The sequence below is a fragment of the Anas platyrhynchos genome, chromosome 8 (assembly GCF_047663525.1).
Source record: "Anas platyrhynchos isolate ZD024472 breed Pekin duck chromosome 8, IASCAAS_PekinDuck_T2T, whole genome shotgun sequence".
NCBI lineage: Eukaryota > Metazoa > Chordata > Aves > Anseriformes > Anatidae > Anas > Anas platyrhynchos.
Genome location: NC_092594.1, coordinates 10,842,966 through 10,863,060, shown reverse-complemented (window position 1 = coordinate 10,863,060; position 20,095 = coordinate 10,842,966). Strand labels below are relative to the sequence as shown.

The window sequence follows — 20,095 nt, the reverse complement described above, 5'->3', positions numbered from 1 at the left end:
AGCCGCAGAATACATAAGCAACACGTCAAATGTTACTCTATCAAGACAAGAACAGAAAAGGGAGGCCAAAGAACCAAATCCTGCTCTTTGTGACAACGCTGTATGTCAAGGGAAGCTCCTTGAAAGCTACAACTGACAGAATTTATTGGGCCAGACATTTTCAAACTTCATTTTCTTTATATTCTATGTTATTATCCATTTTATTGCATTTGAGTTCAGGCTGATAACGAACTACTCAGCACTTACTAATACAACCGAAGGACAGCAAGAATGTGATTTCGTAGTGAGTACAAAGCAGTCTTCCTGCCTGTTTGCTTTGTAGTCTGCTTCTCCCGATCACCTAAGTAATGGTCACAATCTCCAGCAGAAAAATGATGACCCTGTACGTACCCTGAAATACAGCTCAGCATACACTGAAACGATGGATGTAAGACTGACTCCATTCTTTAAAAAGACTGCTTAAACTTTTCTTGTCTTTGTAAAAAATCTTTAAGTCAATTAAACTGCCCAAAAACGTCAGAGGTTAGTAAAAATAATTCAATGAAAGGAAGAAAACCTGTCCTTCTGAGCAACACAGGCTCCTTTGCTCACTGTGTAGGGGCGGCTGCACGGAGTGTGCTCAGCAGGGACTGAGCCGACAGGTCCCGGCACTGGGTATGTGCAGGCCACGTATTTATGCATTATGTATTTACAGCGATTGCCCCGCAGCCAGTGAGCAGCGCTGGGACACAGAGCAGCGCCCGGCTCGCTTTGCCTTATGGCTTAGCCTGACTGTTGTGACCGGGCAGCTCCGGTGCTGCAGACACAAAACCTGACTGCCCCGGGCTGGCAGCTCGCTGGCTCTGCCCAGTGCCGCCCCCGCCGCCAGGACTCACCGAGGCCCAGCACGGGGATGCTGCGGCCGCTGCGCAGCTGCACCGCGGGGCCGCCGGGCCCCGAGCCCCCCCCGGCCGCCGCCGCCATGTCGGGCGCCGGCAGCCCGCGGACTACAACTCCCGGCAGCCTCCGCGGCCGCCCAGCGCCGCGCAGCGCGGTGGCAGGAGGCAGGTGGGCCTCGGGGCCGCGGCGGGGAGGCCGCGCAGGGCGGGCGGGCGGTGACGGGGGCGACGGGGCCCGGCTCGCGGCCCTTTCCCTCCCCGCGGCCGGCGGCGCTGCCGGGCGTGCCCGAGCCCCCCGCCATGCTGTACCTCATCGGGCTGGGCCTGGGGGACGCCGAGGACATCACGGTGAAGGGCCTGGAGGCGGTGCGGCGGTGCGGCAGGGTGTACCTGGAGGCGTACACCTCCCTACTGCCCGCCGGCCGTGAGGCGCTGGTAGGTGGGCGCGGGGGGCGCGGAGGGGGGACGGGACACAAAATCCACAGACATCCTAACAGAATCGTAAAGGTTGGAAAACGCCCCCTAAATCATCGTGTCCAACCATCCCCCCACCACCAGTATCACCCATTAAGCCATGCTGCCCAAATTTGCTCAGTACTGTTCAGAATAAAAACATCCTTTCTGGTCTGTGCCCTGGCAATAAAAATTAAAAATAATAATAATAAAAAATCTAATAATGTCAAGAGCGTGTGAAATGAGTGGTGAAACTTATAGAGGCATATGTTCAGGATAGTCAGACAACATGTTTCTAGCATTGAGTACTAGGTTGAAGGCTGGACTAGGTGATCCTGGAGCTCTTCCAACCTGAAGGATTCTGTGATCCTTTTTGTGTTCTGATCCTGTGAAGCTTTATTACACATGCGAGGTTGATTCTGGAAATAAAGGCATTTAAAACATACAGAGAGTCCCAGTGATTAGCGAGCTGCTGAAGAAAAACAAAGGATGGAATCAAATACAAATTTACACATATATAAGGTAAATTATTTCTTAGAGAGGACTGAAAATGAAGGGTTAATGTGAAGTTATTCCTTAGATGTGGTTAGTTGCAATGTACAAAAGAAACATAAAAGCTATAAAGCTAGGCTATAGTGTAGCTAGTGTCATATTTGTGTCTGGTTTTATGTCAGTGTTATAAGTATCCTGAGCAGTTCGGCTTTGACTCAGGACAGGGGATGCCTTAAATGGGATGGCTGGTTGAGTTCCTGTGCCCAGAGTCCACCTGGGTAGCTGCAGTGTGTGGGTGTGAGTGAGATGCTTTAGGAGCCACGTCAGTATTGGAATATTATGTTTGAAAGTAATTCTTGTCAGCTCATGAGCTGCCTAATGGGAAGCCCACGCGTTCTTGTGAGGGGAGGCAGGGCTCTAAAGACGTGGGTCAGGCAGCTGGGGGTGATAGTCAGGTTCTCCTTCCAGTGCCCGTTGTCTGCGTTTCCAAGTAAGCGTACTAAGAGAGATGGAAACACTCCCACTTGTCTTATTTTGGTGTTTCTTATTAATTTCAACTTCTAGGAAAAGTTTTATGGAAAAGAATTGATTTTGGCTGACCGAGAAATGGTGGAACAGGAAGCAGACAGCATCTTAAAGGACGCCGATGTTAGCGATGTCGCTTTTCTCGTTGTTGGCGATCCCTTTGGGTAAGATGAAGCAACATTTTAGTTATTGCTCAAGCTTGATCACTTTCTTCTTTCAAAAGGAAGGGTCTATCATCCATAGCTCTAACTCTTCATGAAGAAGCTGATTTTCAGACCAGAAGCACTTTTTATGTCTGTGTATATTTTTATTGCATACAAAATATACACGCAGTTGTCCATACTTCTGTCTTGCTTTGGAGTTTCCTCACCCAGGAATATATATCTGGGATATATAGATCCCCCTTGGGATATATAGATGTTTCCTTCAGCAGTCAGAATCTTCATGCTAGCTTTTATAGAAAATATTTTGCTCCAGGTTTTATCTGCTAACAGAAAAGATTCTAGAATATCACATAGTAAAGAAATGTGCTATGGTTTGAGAAAACGTTCTTTTACTTGTGATTAGCGTTTATAAATTGCAGCTTTAATTCTTAGCTGTTTTAGAAAGAATACTGACTTGATTGTACAGCACTTAGGCTTTGATATATGCTAGTCTTTAAAATCAGTTAAGTCATTAAAAATGTCTTCTCAGTTTGGTTTATTAAGCCTTTTGTTTCCACTTCTAATTCCTACTGAAAGGTACAGTCTTTTTCTATTACCAGAAGGATCTCCCTTCTGTCTTATCAGTCAGGCATCATCAATCTGTAATGTCAAGCCACATAGAAGAGCTTTTAGTCTCCAGCTGGTGATTCAAGATTTATTTGTTTTCACAATGCTATGGGGCACAAGAAAAAATCAAATCACTGAGCACCCTATTTATCAGTGAAAAAATAGTTTATGAAAAAAAAAGAGCAGTGCACACCTGTCAAAAGTAGATAATTTATGTAAATACAGGTTGAAGGGAATTGGCAAGAGAATATTGTATTAAACTAGTTCTTAGGGACAGATGATGCTGTATTTCAGAAATAATTAATTATACTTTTAGTGCATATTAACATTAAAATTGGGATTCGTGTAGAGTGTAGAGCCACATTACCTGTACCCTTATGCTGTGATCAAGGGACTGATGTAAGTACACAACATAAATCCTCTACGTCTATTTAATTATAATTGCTACTTGTAAGCAGCATCTCCGTCTGCCTCAAGTATCAGTCATTTCGGCAATGAAATATTGCAGTTCTGATCAGCTATAACATACTCCATCACCGTAGAAGACTACCCTTTTTTAGAATGAGTTGCTGCTGTCTAAATGTTTGTGTTCTTAGTTCTTTGTATTGCAGTTAGAACTGCTCCTCTGCCTATGTAGAGCCCTGAGGATTTAGGGCTTTCAGAGGTTTCTTGGAAAGAATACTGAATGTTTCCATCCTAAGAGAAGCCCCATGAGAGTTGGGCAGAAGCTGTGTGACTGCAGCTGATCTTAGCGTTTCAAGTATGCTTGCCAGCAAGAAGGGCACTTGGCAGTCTTAGGAACCCTCAGGTGTAAGTGGTTAATGGTGAAGGTGATGGAACAAGTTGTGTCCATTTTAAAGTTCTCACTGGTGCTCACTGCAAGTGTTTCCTCTGCAGACATAGATAAAACCATGGACGTGCTAGCAGGAGTCTGACAATTTTAGTATTGTATTGGAAAGTCCACCTTCATCTAGCCTGTGCTAATATCTGTATTATTAGTACCCACAAAAAGTCTTAAACTCAGTATCGGTGACAGCAAACACACCGGTATAGTCTTGGGTGCAGAGGGCTGAATCCATCCAGCTTCTGCACGTATAGCTGAGAGCTCGCGAGGGCACTTCTGCTCTCAGCCACAGTCATTACGGACAGATCTACTGGGAGAAAAATCTGGTGGGAGCACGTTTCAGTGAATAAAGCCAGCTGATCCTTGCTCATTTGATTTCCTAAATTCAGATTCCTCTATTCATTTTTCCTTCAGTGAAATTGATTCTTTTTTTTTTTTTTTTGTAATGACTCATTCCACAGACTTAACAGCTGCTGCCACATTTGTGTTCCTGTCTGAAGCGCCTGATCTGCCATTGGTGCTGGTCAGACATGAAGTGTGGAAATTATCACACTGATAATGGGGGAAATTCTGTTAGAGCAACCGAACCAGGCCAGGGTGAAAGCAGTTTTCCTATTTAATTATTCCAATCAGCATATGCAAATTCTTTCTTTGGAATGGCCAGAAACATGTGGTACATCTTTGGGATGAGATGGCTAAAGTCATTGTTTCAATTTAGGCAGGGGTAGGTGCGTTTTCCTATTTCACATGGAAAATGGAGTGCTGAGCAGGTACGTAAACACATGGGCAAGCAAAACATTTAAAAACTGTCACAGTCCAAAAATAAGATTAGCTGGATCTATGTTTACCATCTCAGAAAGACTTTAGTCCTAATCTTATTATTTGTGAGCCCAGTGATTCTTGCTCCAGTCACTGTAAGGTGTTTTTTTTTGAGCATTTTGCACCTAAGAGTCAAATTTAGCTCAGTTCTAAACTTAACTTGATTTTTCTGAGTTACTTCAGAATAAACTTGAGCACTCAAGCCTAGGCATTGTTAGTTTGAGTCATTTGGCTTAAATGTTCATAGAAGTACATTTAGTGTAAGGGTGTTTTTTCCAAGTACTGAACGCAGTTAGTTTACCTCAGTCTGTTCCAAGTTCTTGTTCGAGAGTTGCTTTCCTAGCATTTCCTCGATGAGAGAAGGTCTGCCTGTGCAGTGAGTAAGGAAATGCTGGCATTTTGCTGGAGCCTATGCCAAACAGAGCTGAATTTCACAGCTCAACAGATGTCCAGCAGGCACCTGCAGAAGACAAAGGACAAATGGAACTTTCCTTTTCACGTAGTTGCCAAAGCTGCTTTAAAAAGGAACAATTGTGCTAGTGTTAGAGTTCTGATGATGCCAGAAAGAATGGTAGCACACTGAGGCTTTTGGTATTTTCAGCTGGGGAAGGCAGCGTGTGGAGACCTTACTGGGGATTTTACTTTCCTGTAGCAATTAGTCAAGTTGTTGTTGCCCTTTTGGCACCTACGCATTTCCCTATTTGTAAAGGATTTAATTTTACTTTCAAAGCAAACTATAGCGATAGCAATACTTGGTCACTGTATCTTTTCAGTCTTTAATCCCTTTCCCTTCTTACCACAGGGCCACGACGCACAGTGATTTAGTACTACGTGCAGTAAACTTGGGGATTCCGTACAGGGTCATTCACAATGCCTCCATAATGAATGCAGTAGGATGCTGTGGACTACAGGTAACATTTTTGTATATATGGTATTCCGCAAGTGCTAAACACAGAATTAGTGAGCTCCTCTGTTGCTGTAAGCAGTGCGTGTTGCAATCCAAAGCTTGAAGATCTGTAGCAATTGTACAGTTCTGTTGGCAGAATTTGTTAACGCTTCCTTTTCAGCATGTTCCATGTCAGCAGAAGTCCCTTTTGATGAGCCCATGTGTAAATTAATAGTAGTACTTTTCTCTGTTCTCTAACTTCCGTCTGCCTCAGAAAGCTTTGGTATTTAAGTTATTTTACAGATAAAGCTTTGCTTGTGTTGGCTTCCGTGCGTTACTGATGGTCACCTGATAAGTTTATTCTTAAATTAGGTTTTTAAACCCATTGTGGAGCATGCTGGTCTTGTAGTAAAAGGAATGTATGCGCAAGCCCAGCTGGGATTGTAACTAACTCCAAAATGTTGTATATGATGCATTCGTTCTCTCCCAGGTTGACCAGCCTTTGCTTTCTACTTTAACCAAAGGTCCCACTTTACCAGGACTATAAGAAAGCACAGGAATGTAAGTGTGCTACAGGGAACAGTTGAGCATTTGAATGAGTTTTCATCATTGCAGGAGGAAGCATTCCTTCCTAGCTGAACAGAACGAACACCGTTTTTTGTTTCAGTAAACTGATGCCTTCGGATTTACACTGGCAAACTTCACTAGCCATGTTTCTGTGCTGCCCAACAGCAGAAAACCTATTGCAATAAACTGGGTGTTATATCTGCGATCACCTCTGAATGGTTTAGAAATGTGAGAACCCTGTCTGATCTGACAGCGCAGCGACGCTGCAGTGACACCTATTCTGAGATCATGCTCATATTAAAGGCAATGCAGGATAGGATCATCACATTCTTCATAATTCTTCCTGTGAGCACTTTCTAAGTGACACCTGCCTATTGCTATAAGACTGGCAACATTATCTTTTAGGAAGGAAATAGGTTCCTTGATGTCTAAAATCTACGTACATAGCAGACAGATGGCAGCTATCGCATGACTGCGCTTACTGGGGCAGATAACATGAGAGCTAAGGCTGGGGCTCGCTCTTCCCCCTTTTGGCTTCACGGTGGTGCAAAGTTTGCTTCTGCAGTTGCGCTGTTGACAGGTAGCTTTTGCTACCCACTACCTTTCTACTCTTGTTTTTTTGCTCATTAGAAAAGAAGATGCAAGGCTCATACTCCCCAAAAGTACAGATGACTGAGTTTTGCTTCCTCCGTAACACCAGTTAGGCGTAGGAATGAAGACTATAGAGCTTCTAGGTTAATTGGAGAAAAAAAAAAGAGAGAAGAAAACTAAGTGGGAACATATTACAGTCGTATGTTTTTTCCCCTATACAGAGTTTTGGAGATTAGCTTACTATTTCCTTATCCCATACTAAAGGGAACAGAGCACAGAGGAAATGTGATGTTATTCACTCTGGCAATAGTCTCCTTTTCCGTTCTGGCTTGGGAGGGACTGCCTTCTCATAAGTCAACATTCCCGTTGTTGTAAAAGGCATTTTAGGAAATAGTGAGCATATTGTGTTACCGGACAGGCCTATAAGCAGCTATACATTTAACTCTTCATTGTACCTCAAAGGCATAAGCAGCAAGAGAGGGGTATCTTACAAAAAAAAAACAAAAAAAAAACATACAAAAAACAGCTGGTGGTTTAATTCCAGTTGTGGTGGAAGTTTATAATTTCTTTCAACAGTCTTTACTTCTTTATGTTCATGGTGATCTCCTGCCATCAATTTACTTCTGGAGTTAGCGTGTTTCAACTTGCAATGTTGCTGTCAAGTATAACAGGGATTCCTCTTTTGCTTCACCACAGAAAAGGCTTGGCTTTTTTTCTTGTTTTAATCTGATTGTGATACAAAACCTCTTTCTTTCTTACTAGAGAAAAACAGGAAACACCTTTATACGCTGTTCTGAAAGCCATGTGCATAGTGAGCTGTAACTGCTGATTAGGCCTGGGTAAAATGCAGCTACAGCCCAGTGTGCTCACAAAGGAGCATGTCGCTTGTCACCAGTGATGTTTCTGTGTAGCCAACAACATTCTGGCAGTTGTGCAGTTTTCCTGTACAATAGTTACCGAAGTAACTTACCTAAAGTAAGCTTTGTGATTCTGTATATCAGAAGTATTGTGCAGCAATCTCTGCGTATATGTAAACGTTATCTATGAATTTTAGGTAAGTTCAGAGCGTTAGTGGTGTTTTTCCACAAAGAGCATAAATATGTTTCTTGCCAACTTGTGATGGGTGAATGTATTTTTTCTAAAAAATAAAATAAAATAACAACAACCTGCCTTGCCCATGTAACTAACAAGTAGTGGAGCTGTTCTGAAGGCTGTACAGGCTAGGATTTTATTCTTATAAGTGAGACTCAGTAATTTAAGTAACTGAGCAAATAGGAAACAGAAGGTGAAGTGGGGAAAGACACAAGGAAAAGTGCCTCTGTGAACGCCTCTTAGCGTGTTCTGTGAAGGTTCGCCTCTCTTGCCTGGAATTTGACATGTGAGTACATTGGTCACTACGACTCCTGTTATAGTGGAGAATGAACGCCAGAGGAAGGAGTCACACAGTTGACTACGCACTAGGGGAGTCAGAGAGGTGGGACAGAAGTCTTCAAGAGAAGGCTGAAATTCTCAGAGGGCTTCTACTAGGTGGTAGCTAATGGGGCATGTCAGCTGTCCTTGTCAACGGCTGCACCCTAGTTCTGTAACTTTTAACAATTAGTATTTTAGGTAACTGGCTTACCTCTGATTTACCACTGCTCAGCTGCTCAATGGTCATCTTGATGCTGCCTCAGCCCTATCTGATGGGGATTCAGCATTGCAAGCTGAGAACAAAGGGAAGAGTCTAACCTGACTTCCATGGCTTTATCTATACCCACACTCAGTTTGTAGAGTAAGTGCTGGCTGCTAAGGCTTTTAGCCCTAGAATAAAGAGACAGATATATTCAAAAAAACAAAACAACAACAAAATTCTAATTTATGCCTTTTTCCTTCCTTCCTAATCTGTGTGACATCTGGATGAGTTTGAGAGGGGCACTGACTAGAATGGGCAGAACGGAGCTCTCAGGATAGAATTATTCTGACCCTGTTCTGATAGGTGTGTGTTTGAGGGGGCAGTATGGATGGTCAAGCACGTGAGGAAGATTCATCATTCTGAACTGGGACGCATGTGAAGGGATGATGCAGCTTGAAATGGCTTGAAAGAATGGTGTTACTATTAAAAAAAACAAACAAACAAATAAAAAACCCCAAAGAACTAAGGTGCAAAGCTGGAAGCAAGCCATGGGGATGAGACAAAAGACTAAGGTAAGGAGTTAGAAGAAAAGTACAGGAAAAGAAAAGACAGAAGAAGGAAGAAAGGGTTTTCTAAGAGATATGCTTGAAAATAGCTAGAATAGAATATGGTGAGCAGGTTCTAGCTTCAGCACACATACCAATCAGTTAATCCTGCTAGTTAGCTGAAATGGCATATAGCCCTTGTACTGCCCAAAATCTCTGCCTGACTGGAAAGCAGATCATTATCCTGCCCATGTTACCAAAACACAGTGAATGATCTGGACTGCCTCAAGAACATTAAGTGATGTGTTCTTAGTTTAACCTTAGCAATAAATAATAGTTTTATTTTTACACCTTTAAGGTCTTTGTGGAAGGAAGGAGTTACACCTCTTTCATTTGTAGAAAGAGCACCATTGTATTTTCTAGGTTTTCAGCTATCATCTTTTCAATTGGTTCCATTCATTTCTTCGTTTTAATAAAGAGGTATAGCTCCAGAGGAAGAGCCACTCATTTCTGGGAGAGTGGTGCTGCTAGTTTTGTAACCATTTATTTTATATTTTGGTGGGATAGTTAGTTAAAAACATGTCATAGCAGAGACCTGCCTTTCTTTTGAGCCATACCCACTTTCCACCTGAATAGCTTCGGAACAAACATCTGCAGGTCCCCTTGTCTCTTTCAGTGACTCATCTTCATGATTTTTTTTTGTTTGCAGTCCACTTAGTCCTTGCAACACAATTAACGCTGCAAAGTAGTTCTGCCTTTTAGCTGCTAGCTGTTCATTTAAACACAAAAGCAGTGCTTGCTGTGTTATCTTTGAGTCTCCGCTAAATAGGTGAGTAACCTTGCTGTGTTGAGTATTACTTGTAGATGGGGAGGCTGAAGGATACTGTCATAACTTGCCATGGTCATAGTCAAATAGAAAACCCGTAGTAGTTGCGGGAGCGGAACCGGAGTTCCACCTCCACCCTCTCTGTGCCTCTTAACCTTTCAAAAATACTCCTTGCTCTAATAGGAGGGGCTCTATGCAAATGTTTTTTTTTTATTCACTGACAGTTAAAATAAACTGTTTTCTACCACTAGTTCTTGTCTCTGACTGCCTGCCTCTGAGCCTTTTACAAGTTGGCATTGCTTCTCAAACCAACTACATGGTAAACCAGTGTTAGTTACACGAGCTTATTACTTGTATTTGCTGTGCAGCTTTGTGCCATTTGTCACCAGAAAATACAGCCCAGAAACACCCATTTACTCCCAACAGACTTTCGTCTCCATTTAGTTATCTTTGTCTCGGATGAGTAATACCAGTGAGTAGGGTGGGAAGGTTTGATATCGCTGGGAAGAGTCTAACAAGCTTACCAAAGATAAAGGGATGTTACCTTGGAGGGAAGATGCTGTCCTGTTCGGTTTGCTTGAAGTTTTGAAGTCTTTTGATAGGTGAATTTTGTTCTTCTTGTAGAGCAGCTATTGCTTAGGCACTGATACAGGAGACAGCTAAGAGGAAAATCATGTTCTTCCCTTTATCTGCTTTTTTGTGGTTACTCTCAGCTGCCTTCTGAAGACTGCAGTCATGTGGAGTGGGCTTCCACCAGCCAAACATCTTTCTCTTCACAGTCCCCTTGCTGGCATGTACTGAGGGGACTGGAGGTTCCTGGGACAGCCTGTGGGTAGCACAAGGAGCTGCAGCTCTGTGTGTGTTAACTGTAAAAACATTCCTCTTCACGTGAGCCTTCTCCTGGGATGGATTCAAAGTTGTTAAAAGTCCACAGCACTAAATAAGATGGCACAAACAGCCAGGCCTAGGCCTGTGGTTGTTTAATATGACCAACAGCAAACAAAAATGAAGCTTGTCTGATTCCTGCTACCTCTTTGTTGCTGATTGTCCTTCCTAGGCTGTTCTCTGGCAACAGTATATGATACATAGCACAGTGAGAACCTTTTAATATGCTGTGTATGGATAGTACGGAGGGTTGTTAACCACCTGTGGGGGATAAAGGGAAAAAGTCTGACTTGTTATGTTCCATTTTTGAGGATGAATGTTACCTGGCATCCCATCAAAACTCTTATGACAAGGGTGAACAAAACGTGCCTTAGATTTGCAGTGTAAATTCAGTGGGTTTTATCAAAAAGCCACCCGGGATGGTGCGAGATGCTATAGGCTCCAGATCCCACTGGGGAATAGTCTCTGGACGTGTCAGCGATGTGATCAGGCTGTGTGGTGTATTCATTTGCAGAGCACTCCTGTCCTGTGAAAACTATCTGCAGTATAACGTCTGAGTATCCTCACAGTCCTGTGGGGTTTGTGGGATTTCTGTGGGTTACATTTATGCTGAAAAATGTACTGACAAGACTCCCCTTTACCTTCCTCCCCTGTCATGTTTCCACTTGTGAAGCTGTTCTGAAGTTTTAGGAGAGGAGGTAGGCTGTTAAGTGAAGAATTGCTTTATCATTGCAGCTGATACAGCAGTAATTCTGGGAGAGATTCTACAAAAATAAATGTCTGCATTTGGAAATGTTTACTTCGTGGTTTCTCTGCAGCTGTTGTCCTACTGCCCTTTAATATCATCTTGCATCGTCTCTCCTGCTCGCTTTTAGAGGCGGTGGGGGAATCTTCCTTTTTTAATTTCCCTATTTAGTCTCAGCTTGTTTCTTCTTTTCATGCTCTGTATTTTTGTGGTGGTTATTGACATCAGTATTTTTAGTGAGGTCTGTCGATCTGGACAGCTACAAGTTGCTGATGTCCCTCAGATTGGTCATTACTGAAGTTGCTCGTTAGTTTCATTGAAATTCTAGTTGCAGGCAGACTATCCAAGCCGAGATCATGGCGCAGCACTTTTTCTTCCAGTTTATTCTGTGAAACAAATCACGATTTTCAATCAATTCTGCTTATACAAACAAATTAAGGAAGAAATATTGTTAATAGAAGGGTTAGAAATACCAATGGAAAGCAGACAGGCACTTCGGTACCAAAAGTTGTCTGATGTTCTTTCGTATTGTGTGTGTAAGCAAAAGGGAAAGTTCCAGCTTATTCTGAGCTGATGCAAATGTGAATTGAGCAGCTTTCTTCAGTGTTTAGTGAGAGGCAGAAAGCTCAGCAGACAGAGCCTGCAAAAGTTAAGCACACAAAGCTTTGCTTAAGCCAATTACTGCTTGAGCAGGGGGAGGGCTATTTCCAAAGACAGGTCGTTCAAAGTGAGCTTTTGAAATTCTTCTGTGAAGATTTTGAGCATTAGGGAGAAGGTAAAAACACCTCAGTTCCCAAGCTGAGAGCACCGAGTGCCTGTCCAGCCAGTTCACTGAGCCCCTTAGCAATTCTGGCACTCGTGTGCTTGAGCAGAATGTGGGCACTGTAACAAATCTGATGGTTTGTGCAAATGTGCTGCTGGAAATGTTTCAGCACGTACAGAACAACTGCTGCCCGCTCCGAAACCCCAGCTGTTTGATGTCGAGTGCAGCACGCAGAAGACTGCTGTGAAACTTCGTTTGCTGCTGCCCATCTTTAAAGCTGTGCCAGCAACCACACAACAGGATTGTTCCGCAGAAAATACAACACAGGGCTGTTGTTTGTTGTCAGATTGAACTTCTGAACAATCTCGAAGCATGATAACAACCCTTGGCTGTGTGATAATGCACGTGGGCTGACAAATGTGTGCCACAGTTGCTTGCCAGTGACAAACCTGCAACCTGGAAGTTTGGGCCCCTATTCCAAATCTTCCATGGTTTGTGGAAAGGGTCATTCTTACTGTCAGTGGGTTCTGGCTCTAGTGCCCAGTCACCTGCTGCGTCCCTGGCTGAGATCTGTGACTGCTGGGTCCTTAGGGTAACAGCGGCATTTTGGCTATTACTGCTCTCTCTGCAACAAGGCTTTTCTTTGAAGTCCAAGACTTTGTGCTAGATTTCCAGAGGTAAGAATTAGCACGCAGCACAAGAAGCTGTGTTAGGAACTGACTGACTCTGACAGGTACATGGATAGAAAGTTGAAAGTTTGTTCTGATACAATTACGTGTTGCTTCTTTAAAGTAATGCAGGCTTGCTCTAATGGAAGAACAGTACCTCTGTCTGCCTAAGTTTTACATGTCTGCAGAGATAAATGGTAGATGAGAAAGAAATTCGTGTGTCTATATAACTGTGTCTAAGAAAGGTAATTTGCTTTTTGTCGATAAAAGTGATGGAGAGTCCTTGTAATGATCAGTGGAAAAGAATATCTAAGAAAAATAACAATCGGAACAAATGTTCTAGGGCATAAAAGTTTCTATCCAACTTGTTTTTCATATCTGGCAGAGTAGTTTGAAAGATCTGATTCCCAATAAGACACTTGTCATTTATCCGTTTCTGCACATCCTTGTTTTTTGCAAAAAGGCAGAGGTGGAAGATTCTCTGCTTCAGGGCATCAGAATGCCAAAGGGATTAATTGAGGCTGCTTTCTGTGCTGAAGGAGGGCTGCTGCTTTCTGCAAAATGACTGCAGGGGCTTTCAGATGGCAGACAGCAAGCTGGCTTGCTAGGCTGGTGCTGCACATTTCAGCAGTTGTTGATGGCTGAGGGTGTACTGCCACCTCCCCAGTGAGATTTAAGGTTCACTTTAAGCCTTTAAGTTTTAGTTTTAAGCTTTTTACGTTTTTAAAACTTTAAGTTTAGCTTTTCTAGCTTCCCAGGTGCTCTAACAGCGAAGAGGAGAAACTCCTTTTTCCAATAGTTTTGCTTCACATTTGGTACAAAATAGAGAGAGCTTTAGCCACATAGACAAAACATAGCTTGTTTGTTTTTTGTTTTTTTTTTCCCTTATTTTCTTCCTGTAGAATACAACCTTGAAATAGTTCAAAAGGTACATCAGGAACAATACATTTAGTTCAACCTATATTTAGTTTACTGGAAGAACCTTTATGTTGTGAAATACGCACTGTGTGTTCTCGTTCCTGTGCCAGAATGAAATATTTAAAAGAGGAAATGTAAATGTTTTCAGTAATCTTCCAGGAATCTTTGAATAAAGGCTGTACATATCAGCAGAAATAGTTAAAATTTGAGCTCTTAGTCTCTTGGAGGCAAACAACTTTCTGCTTTGATTCAAATTCTGCTTTGCTCGATAGAGTAAGGGAGTTAAAACCACAACCTAATGCCACAATAGATTAAGTACGTATAGGGGAATCCCCAGATGGCACAAAGCTGCCAGAGCTACTTATATGTAGGGTCTTCTTTTCTGCTAACAGTGTACATGGTGCCTCCCGTAGTGGGCTGGAAAAAGCTGCTCTGCCTTCTGGGTTTAAACAAAGTGGGGAGGACAGTCTGTATGATGATGGTTTCTCTGGTAGGCTTGAGCAGGCAGAACATTGGCAAGCTGTAAAATCCATCTTGGTTGGCCCCATTCCAGAGCTGAATTGACCAAAATTGACGCATGCTTTTGCCCATTTTCAAGTTGTTTTATAAAAACTTTCAAGCCAAATTCTGCTTTAGGTTACATCTAATTTTCTGTTTTGCATCACTGGATATGACTGGCAAGAGCATTGCTTCAAATGCCTTCAGCAAGGTCAGGGATGAGTAAAGGCAGCGAGCACATTTACACAGAACCTGCTGGCAGTGTTCTTACCCTACGTGCATATAAACAATTCTGCACCTCTCTGCTTTAGGTACAATTTGTCTCTGTCTTCAGATCTCCATCTCAACTATCTCTTTAGACGGTAACTGCTTTTGCATGGCACAGCTTCTGTCTGTAGGAAGGTGCTGTTTTAATAGAAATCCTACCATGGCAGTAGAATCAAAGCTTAGGAAAACATTTTAAGTATTACAGCTTTACCAGAAGTTGCCTACCTTAACCAAAATAAGAAATAATAAATAAGAGTTTTGGTGCTAATCTTAGAGCTTTTGCCTCTAAGACAAATTTGCCTTCAGAATTAAGTAACAAAGAATAGAAGGTAGATTGAAAGTTATCATACATTGGAAAGGGAAATGCCAAGATAGGTAAAAATGTTACGGGTAGCTTATTAGTCAGTCTTTAACACGCTTTACTGCTTGGAGACTAAAAGAGCAACACGCCTATGTTACAAAGAAGAAAAAACAGTTCACTAATTACAGATTTTCTTAGAAAGAAGGGAGTGAAAAGGAATGCAGTAGAACTAATCAAGAGATAGAGTGAGAGATCTTGTTTATTTAATGCAATGTTTTGTTTTATTTATGAGAGACCAAACAAGTGTCTCATAGGAGCACTCCCAAAACTAACTTCTTCACTATGCTCAGGACTTCACAGTGTTGTCAATTTGTTGTTTTTATATTTTTTTTGTGTGCTGTACTACTAATAGCATTTTTGGAATTGACTGTGGATGTGTGTCATTGGATGTTTTTTGTTTTTACAGTTGTACAATTTTGGAGAGACGGTTTCTATAGTTTTCTGGACAGATACATGGAAGCCAGAAAGTTTTTTTGACAAGATCAAGAAGAACAGGCAGAACGGAATGCACACACTGTGCTTGCTTGGTAAGCAGCAGCTGTCCTGGTACCTTAGCTATCGTCATCACCAGGGGCCAGATACAATAGTGAAAGGCATGAGATGAAGTCTGTGATTAAACAGAGGTTAGATAACAGAGATCTTTAAAAATATACCAAAATTGGAACTCCAGTGTATGTGTACTTAGAATCAGTTCAGCCACTGTTCATGCTACGCTGCCCATGAATTTCTTAATTCCTCTTCAGAAAATCTGTAAGAAATTACACCTTTGTAGAAGTCACAGGAGCAGGAGGCCTCTGGTTGCTATAAAGATCAATGTGATGTTAAGCTACATCTAGCTCGGGATCCAGGTCAGATTGCAGTGGCTAGCAGCTGTCTTTTATTGACTTAATTAAGTTAGAGCTCAACACATTTGACTTTCAGGGAGGTGGGGTGATACTCCCTTTCCTAATTACCTCATCTGGTGGTGTTTTGGCAAAGGTGATTGTCATGTGAGAAGCTTCAGTATTGTAAAAATTCTTGCTGACCCTGGGTCTGACACAGCTCCTAGCTGAGTGCTATCCTCAGGCTCCCCCATGGTGCTGTCTGATCTTTATCCCACCCAACAATCCTAGGCTGAAAGCCATTTTCTGAGTAACTTTATTAGTCTAGGTAAATCCTTAAAGATCATGGAATTGCCAGTGTGCAAAATATATGGAGCTTATATATTTGTATATATACATACTTTTCTGTATCATCTTTCAGACACAGGTGGGAACTCTCAGTACATTAATATTTTAAGTAAAAACAAATTCTGAGGTAACTGGAGGAATCCTGAGCAGGAAACAATTTAAATGTGTAAGCATCACTGCACATCAAACTTTCCAATGCCTTGAAAGTTGTTTGTTTTCAAACTTGTCTATATACCAGAATTCTGTTAATTGTTTTAAAGAAGGATGACTTCCAAAGTGTTTGAAACAAGGATTATTCCAACAGTAATACATTAAAACTAAGTATTCTTTAGATTTTTGTATATAATTAATTCTGTGTGCTCCCTTTTTGTGTTTCATTTCTTTATGCAGTAGTAAGAGAGAAAAAAATTGGAAATAGTGAAATCAAATCTCATGCTTCAGGGACAACCATAGTACCCACCTCTCATTGTAGCTCACAGCTGAAAACTGCTAATTCCTAAGCTAATCAGTCCCTTAATGCAATTTGGTTGTTCTGGTCTGTGTATTGATTGCTTATCCAACTAGATTAGAGTACCAGGTAAGCAAATAACGATATAAAAAGATCAGTGCTGATACACTTCTGATTTCAAAGCAACTTCATTGACAGAAAAGCAATTTGGTAAACTAGGCACTAATAATCTTGGAGATTTGCATTTTAAACCACACTCTTCGGTTACCTTGGTTTAAGGGCTGATCATGAACTTAAGCAATACTTTTAAAATGTATCGTTTTCACTGATATTTTTCAGGCATTTGAATACAGATAACATTTGATGGTCTCTTGGAGAGATTGTGGGCAACTGGAGTTTCACAAAATTGCAGATGTTCAGTCTTACCTGACCTCCTTCCCTGCCTGTCCCCTCCCCCCTTTTTCCCATAAGAGAAGATTGTCTAAATTTTGATTGGGACAGGACGGAAGTGCTAACGAAAGTAGGTTCCTGCATGGGAGTGATGTAATCTCTGCCCATCAGCTGTACGGGTTTACCTTCTGTGATCACAATGTATTCATCATTTAAGAATTAATTCCCAAGAATTTAGTCCCATATACCTTGGTGTGCTTAAACATGCTAGCATTTAGTTAAATTTAGTTTATTTAGCAAATAGGCCTGCCATTTTAATACTTAGTAATTGAGTAATTTTTATTCATCTCAGCTACTTTGAAATTTGTGAAACTTGCACTACCTTTAGGTAAAATCACATGCATGAAATCACATTGCTTTCTTTGTAGTTAACATATAAAACAATGTAAGCCATATTCCGTTTTCCTGTAAAAGCTAAAATGTTGCTATAAAGTTTACAGAATTTTCTAATTAAACTAAGATTTACCTACACAGAAAGCTAACTGGGAGGTTTGTAGGGAATCTGTGCTGTATGTTACTGTTTTGTTTTTTTTCTACAGATATTAAAGTGAAGGAGCAGTCTGTGGAGAATCTAATGAAGTGAGTCACAATTTTGAAAATATATAGAAACATACAGTGTATTTACCAAGTATTTTTTGTATAAGAAGAAAGGTTTCTTTACCTAAAGTTTAGTACTGAACTTGCCTGTCTCCTGTTGTGCTTCTCAGTGGCCGTGGTCTTTTGTTTTTTATAAGGAGTAGATTTTTTTTTCTGTTCATTACAACAGGACCTGGCTTTACTTACAGTAATTGAATGAATCTGCAGCAGGGCATAATCTTAGTTCCTCTGAGAAGCATTAGGTCAGAATGTGGTGAGCTTTCTCCTTGACGAGTCAGGTGTTTTTTTTTTGTTTTTGTTTTTGTTTTTTTACTGCTGTTCGGTTCCATCCTGAAATAGGTTAATAGCATAAACAGTGTTCTGAATTCATTCTTCCTTACATTGTCTGGAAGCAGTGTGAAGTACTGAATATGTACCACTGTTTTTTAACAGTTAAATAAGCAAAATACAGAAAATGCTCTTATGTGCATTTAACTATATGCAAAAAACACTCATCAAACCTTCATCATCTCTGTGCAATCTGTATGTTTTGACAATGGGGAATATAAATAGTTACTTTATGCACATGCTGTAACTCTGGTCTAAATTAACATTTGTGAAATCTCACAGTATCATTGAGGTTTGTTTATTTTGGAATTTCAAAATAAAGTCTGTTTGATTGAACCCACAGTTGGCAAAGGAAGAAGCATTTCATTTAAGAATATATTGCGAGTCTGTAATAATCTGTCTACAGGGCATTTGACAGGAAAACAGTAGTTTGCCCTTGAGTTTAAGCCTAATGCATCTTTCAGGAGCAATTGCAAAACCTGCATATTGCTTCCAACAGCTGAATTTGCTTTTAGGATTCAAACAATCTGCCAGCTGGAGGACCTGCAATTTCACAGGTGTGGTGAGAGCACAAGAGAGACTTCTGCTCTGTCTTCCTTAAAAATTCCATTCTTGTCTAGAAGGGCCAGCCTGAGAGCCTGGCCTGTTTAAGTTCAATTTGCTAGTTCACAGATTTCATTTGAAATAAACTGTAAGAATGCTGTAAACCATAATGGAATAGTTTATATGTTAAATTACTCTACTTTTCTGTCCTGGCAGAGGAAGGAAGGTTTATGAGCCGCCGCGCTACATGAGCGTGAACCAAGCTGCAGAACAACTTCTCACCATTATTCAAAATAGGAGGCTCCAAGGAGAAGAACCAGGTACTGTTACTGCAGTGTTTTTATCTGCTACTTCTCTTCTCAGTTCACACTTAGTGATGAGTCCCTGAATCTACTTCCTTCCTCATTGCCTTAGCATTCTCATGATCTGTAGTGGAATTGGGCTCTTAATCCTAATAATTAGATGAATTTGGCAGAGCTTAGACACAGTGTAGTTCACTGAGCACAGATCAACATGCACCAGTGGCTCCTGGAGATTTAGTCAAAGCCTCAGGTTGGTAGCCCTGCACTGTTTCTGGCTATCTTGAACTGTGAGCTCTTTGATCAATTCTAGTTGCAGGAGGCTGATTCCAGGCATTTTAGATCAGTCAAGCCTCAAAAAATTCAGCTATGTTCTATTTAAATTGGTCACACTACGCTGTACATGAATACCAGTATCAATCTAGTTACCCCAAAGATGCAGGACTCTGGTTTTGACTTTGAGTTCTTAACACTAGTCAAGAGCTTATGGAAGATGTTTATCAAGACCAGAGGTGAAATCATAGCAGCTATGAAGATAACTCCTTTGTGTCAGATGAATTTCTATTTTTTTGTCTCTACTTTTAAAAGTTTATTTCTGAAACATTCTTAAGATGAAAAGGAAACAATCCTTTCATTTATCCATTATGTAGAATTAATCAGATGCAGCAGTTTCCTCTAAGTGAATACAATTCCTGAATTAGTTTTATTTACTGCTACTGCCTTCCCGCTCTTGCTTATGAGCAGCTCTAGGATACAGCTTTGTATTTTCTTTGAAAAACAGGCTTAATTTTAGGCTACTCCAATGATTAAATGGAGGCATAAGAGCAGGGATAAGATCTGAGCATTCCAAGTACATTTTCCTCTATAATCTGGCTATCACTCAGTAAATTAACCTTTTTATGAGACAGTTTGAACTTGGTCTCTGAAAAAGTTTTGAGAATCATTTCTTATATATTCTTTCTTACAGAAATTACTGAAAACACAATTTGTGTTGGACTTGCACGTGTGGGTGCTCAAGATCAGAAGATTGCTTCAGGCACGCTACATCAGATGTCCACAGTGGAATTAGGCGGTCCACTACATTCCATGATCGTTACAGGCACTATGCACCCTCTGGAATTAGAAATGCTTAAGCTTTTTTCTGTAGATAGTTCCACGTTTGAAAACAATGCATTTCAAAGGAACGCTTAAATAAAAATAGCATTTTTTTTTATTTGATCTCTACATTCCTGACAGCATATAGTTATTTTTCTGAATAAGTAATGCTTAGATTAAATGCATTTAGATTGTACTTAGCTACAGAAGATAACACTGTACGAACATTGACCTGCTTTAACTTCAGACTACAA

At 41.1% G+C, this 20,095-nt stretch overlaps 2 protein-coding genes across 3 annotated transcripts in view; one reads left to right on the top strand and one right to left on the bottom strand.

Moving 5' to 3' along the window:
* Nucleotides 1–1,031, bottom strand: part of LOC101798826 (uncharacterized oxidoreductase ZK1290.5) — a 44,260-nt gene extending 43,229 nt beyond the window's left edge. Inside the window, exon 1 of one of the 2 annotated variants that reach the window (XM_072041745.1) lies at nucleotides 876–1,031. In XM_072041745.1, coding sequence (XP_071897846.1) covers nucleotides 876–963 — 88 coding nt within the window. In that variant the 5' untranslated portion in view covers nucleotides 964–1,031. The remainder of the gene's footprint in view (nucleotides 1–875) is intronic. The other variant, XM_027462591.3, reaches the window with a different exon arrangement.
* A 22-nt stretch (nucleotides 1,032–1,053) lies between these two features.
* DPH5 (diphthamide biosynthesis 5) lies at nucleotides 1,054–19,970 on the top strand. The gene is made up of 7 exons (XM_027462593.3): nucleotides 1,054–1,313; nucleotides 2,388–2,512; nucleotides 5,584–5,692; nucleotides 15,320–15,440; nucleotides 17,520–17,559; nucleotides 18,664–18,767; nucleotides 19,714–19,970. Exons 1-7 carry the CDS (start codon nucleotides 1,179–1,181, stop codon nucleotides 19,935–19,937), a joined length of 858 nt encoding a protein of 285 aa, XP_027318394.1. The 5' UTR covers nucleotides 1,054–1,178; the 3' UTR covers nucleotides 19,938–19,970.
* Nucleotides 19,971–20,095: the final 125 nt, after the last annotated feature.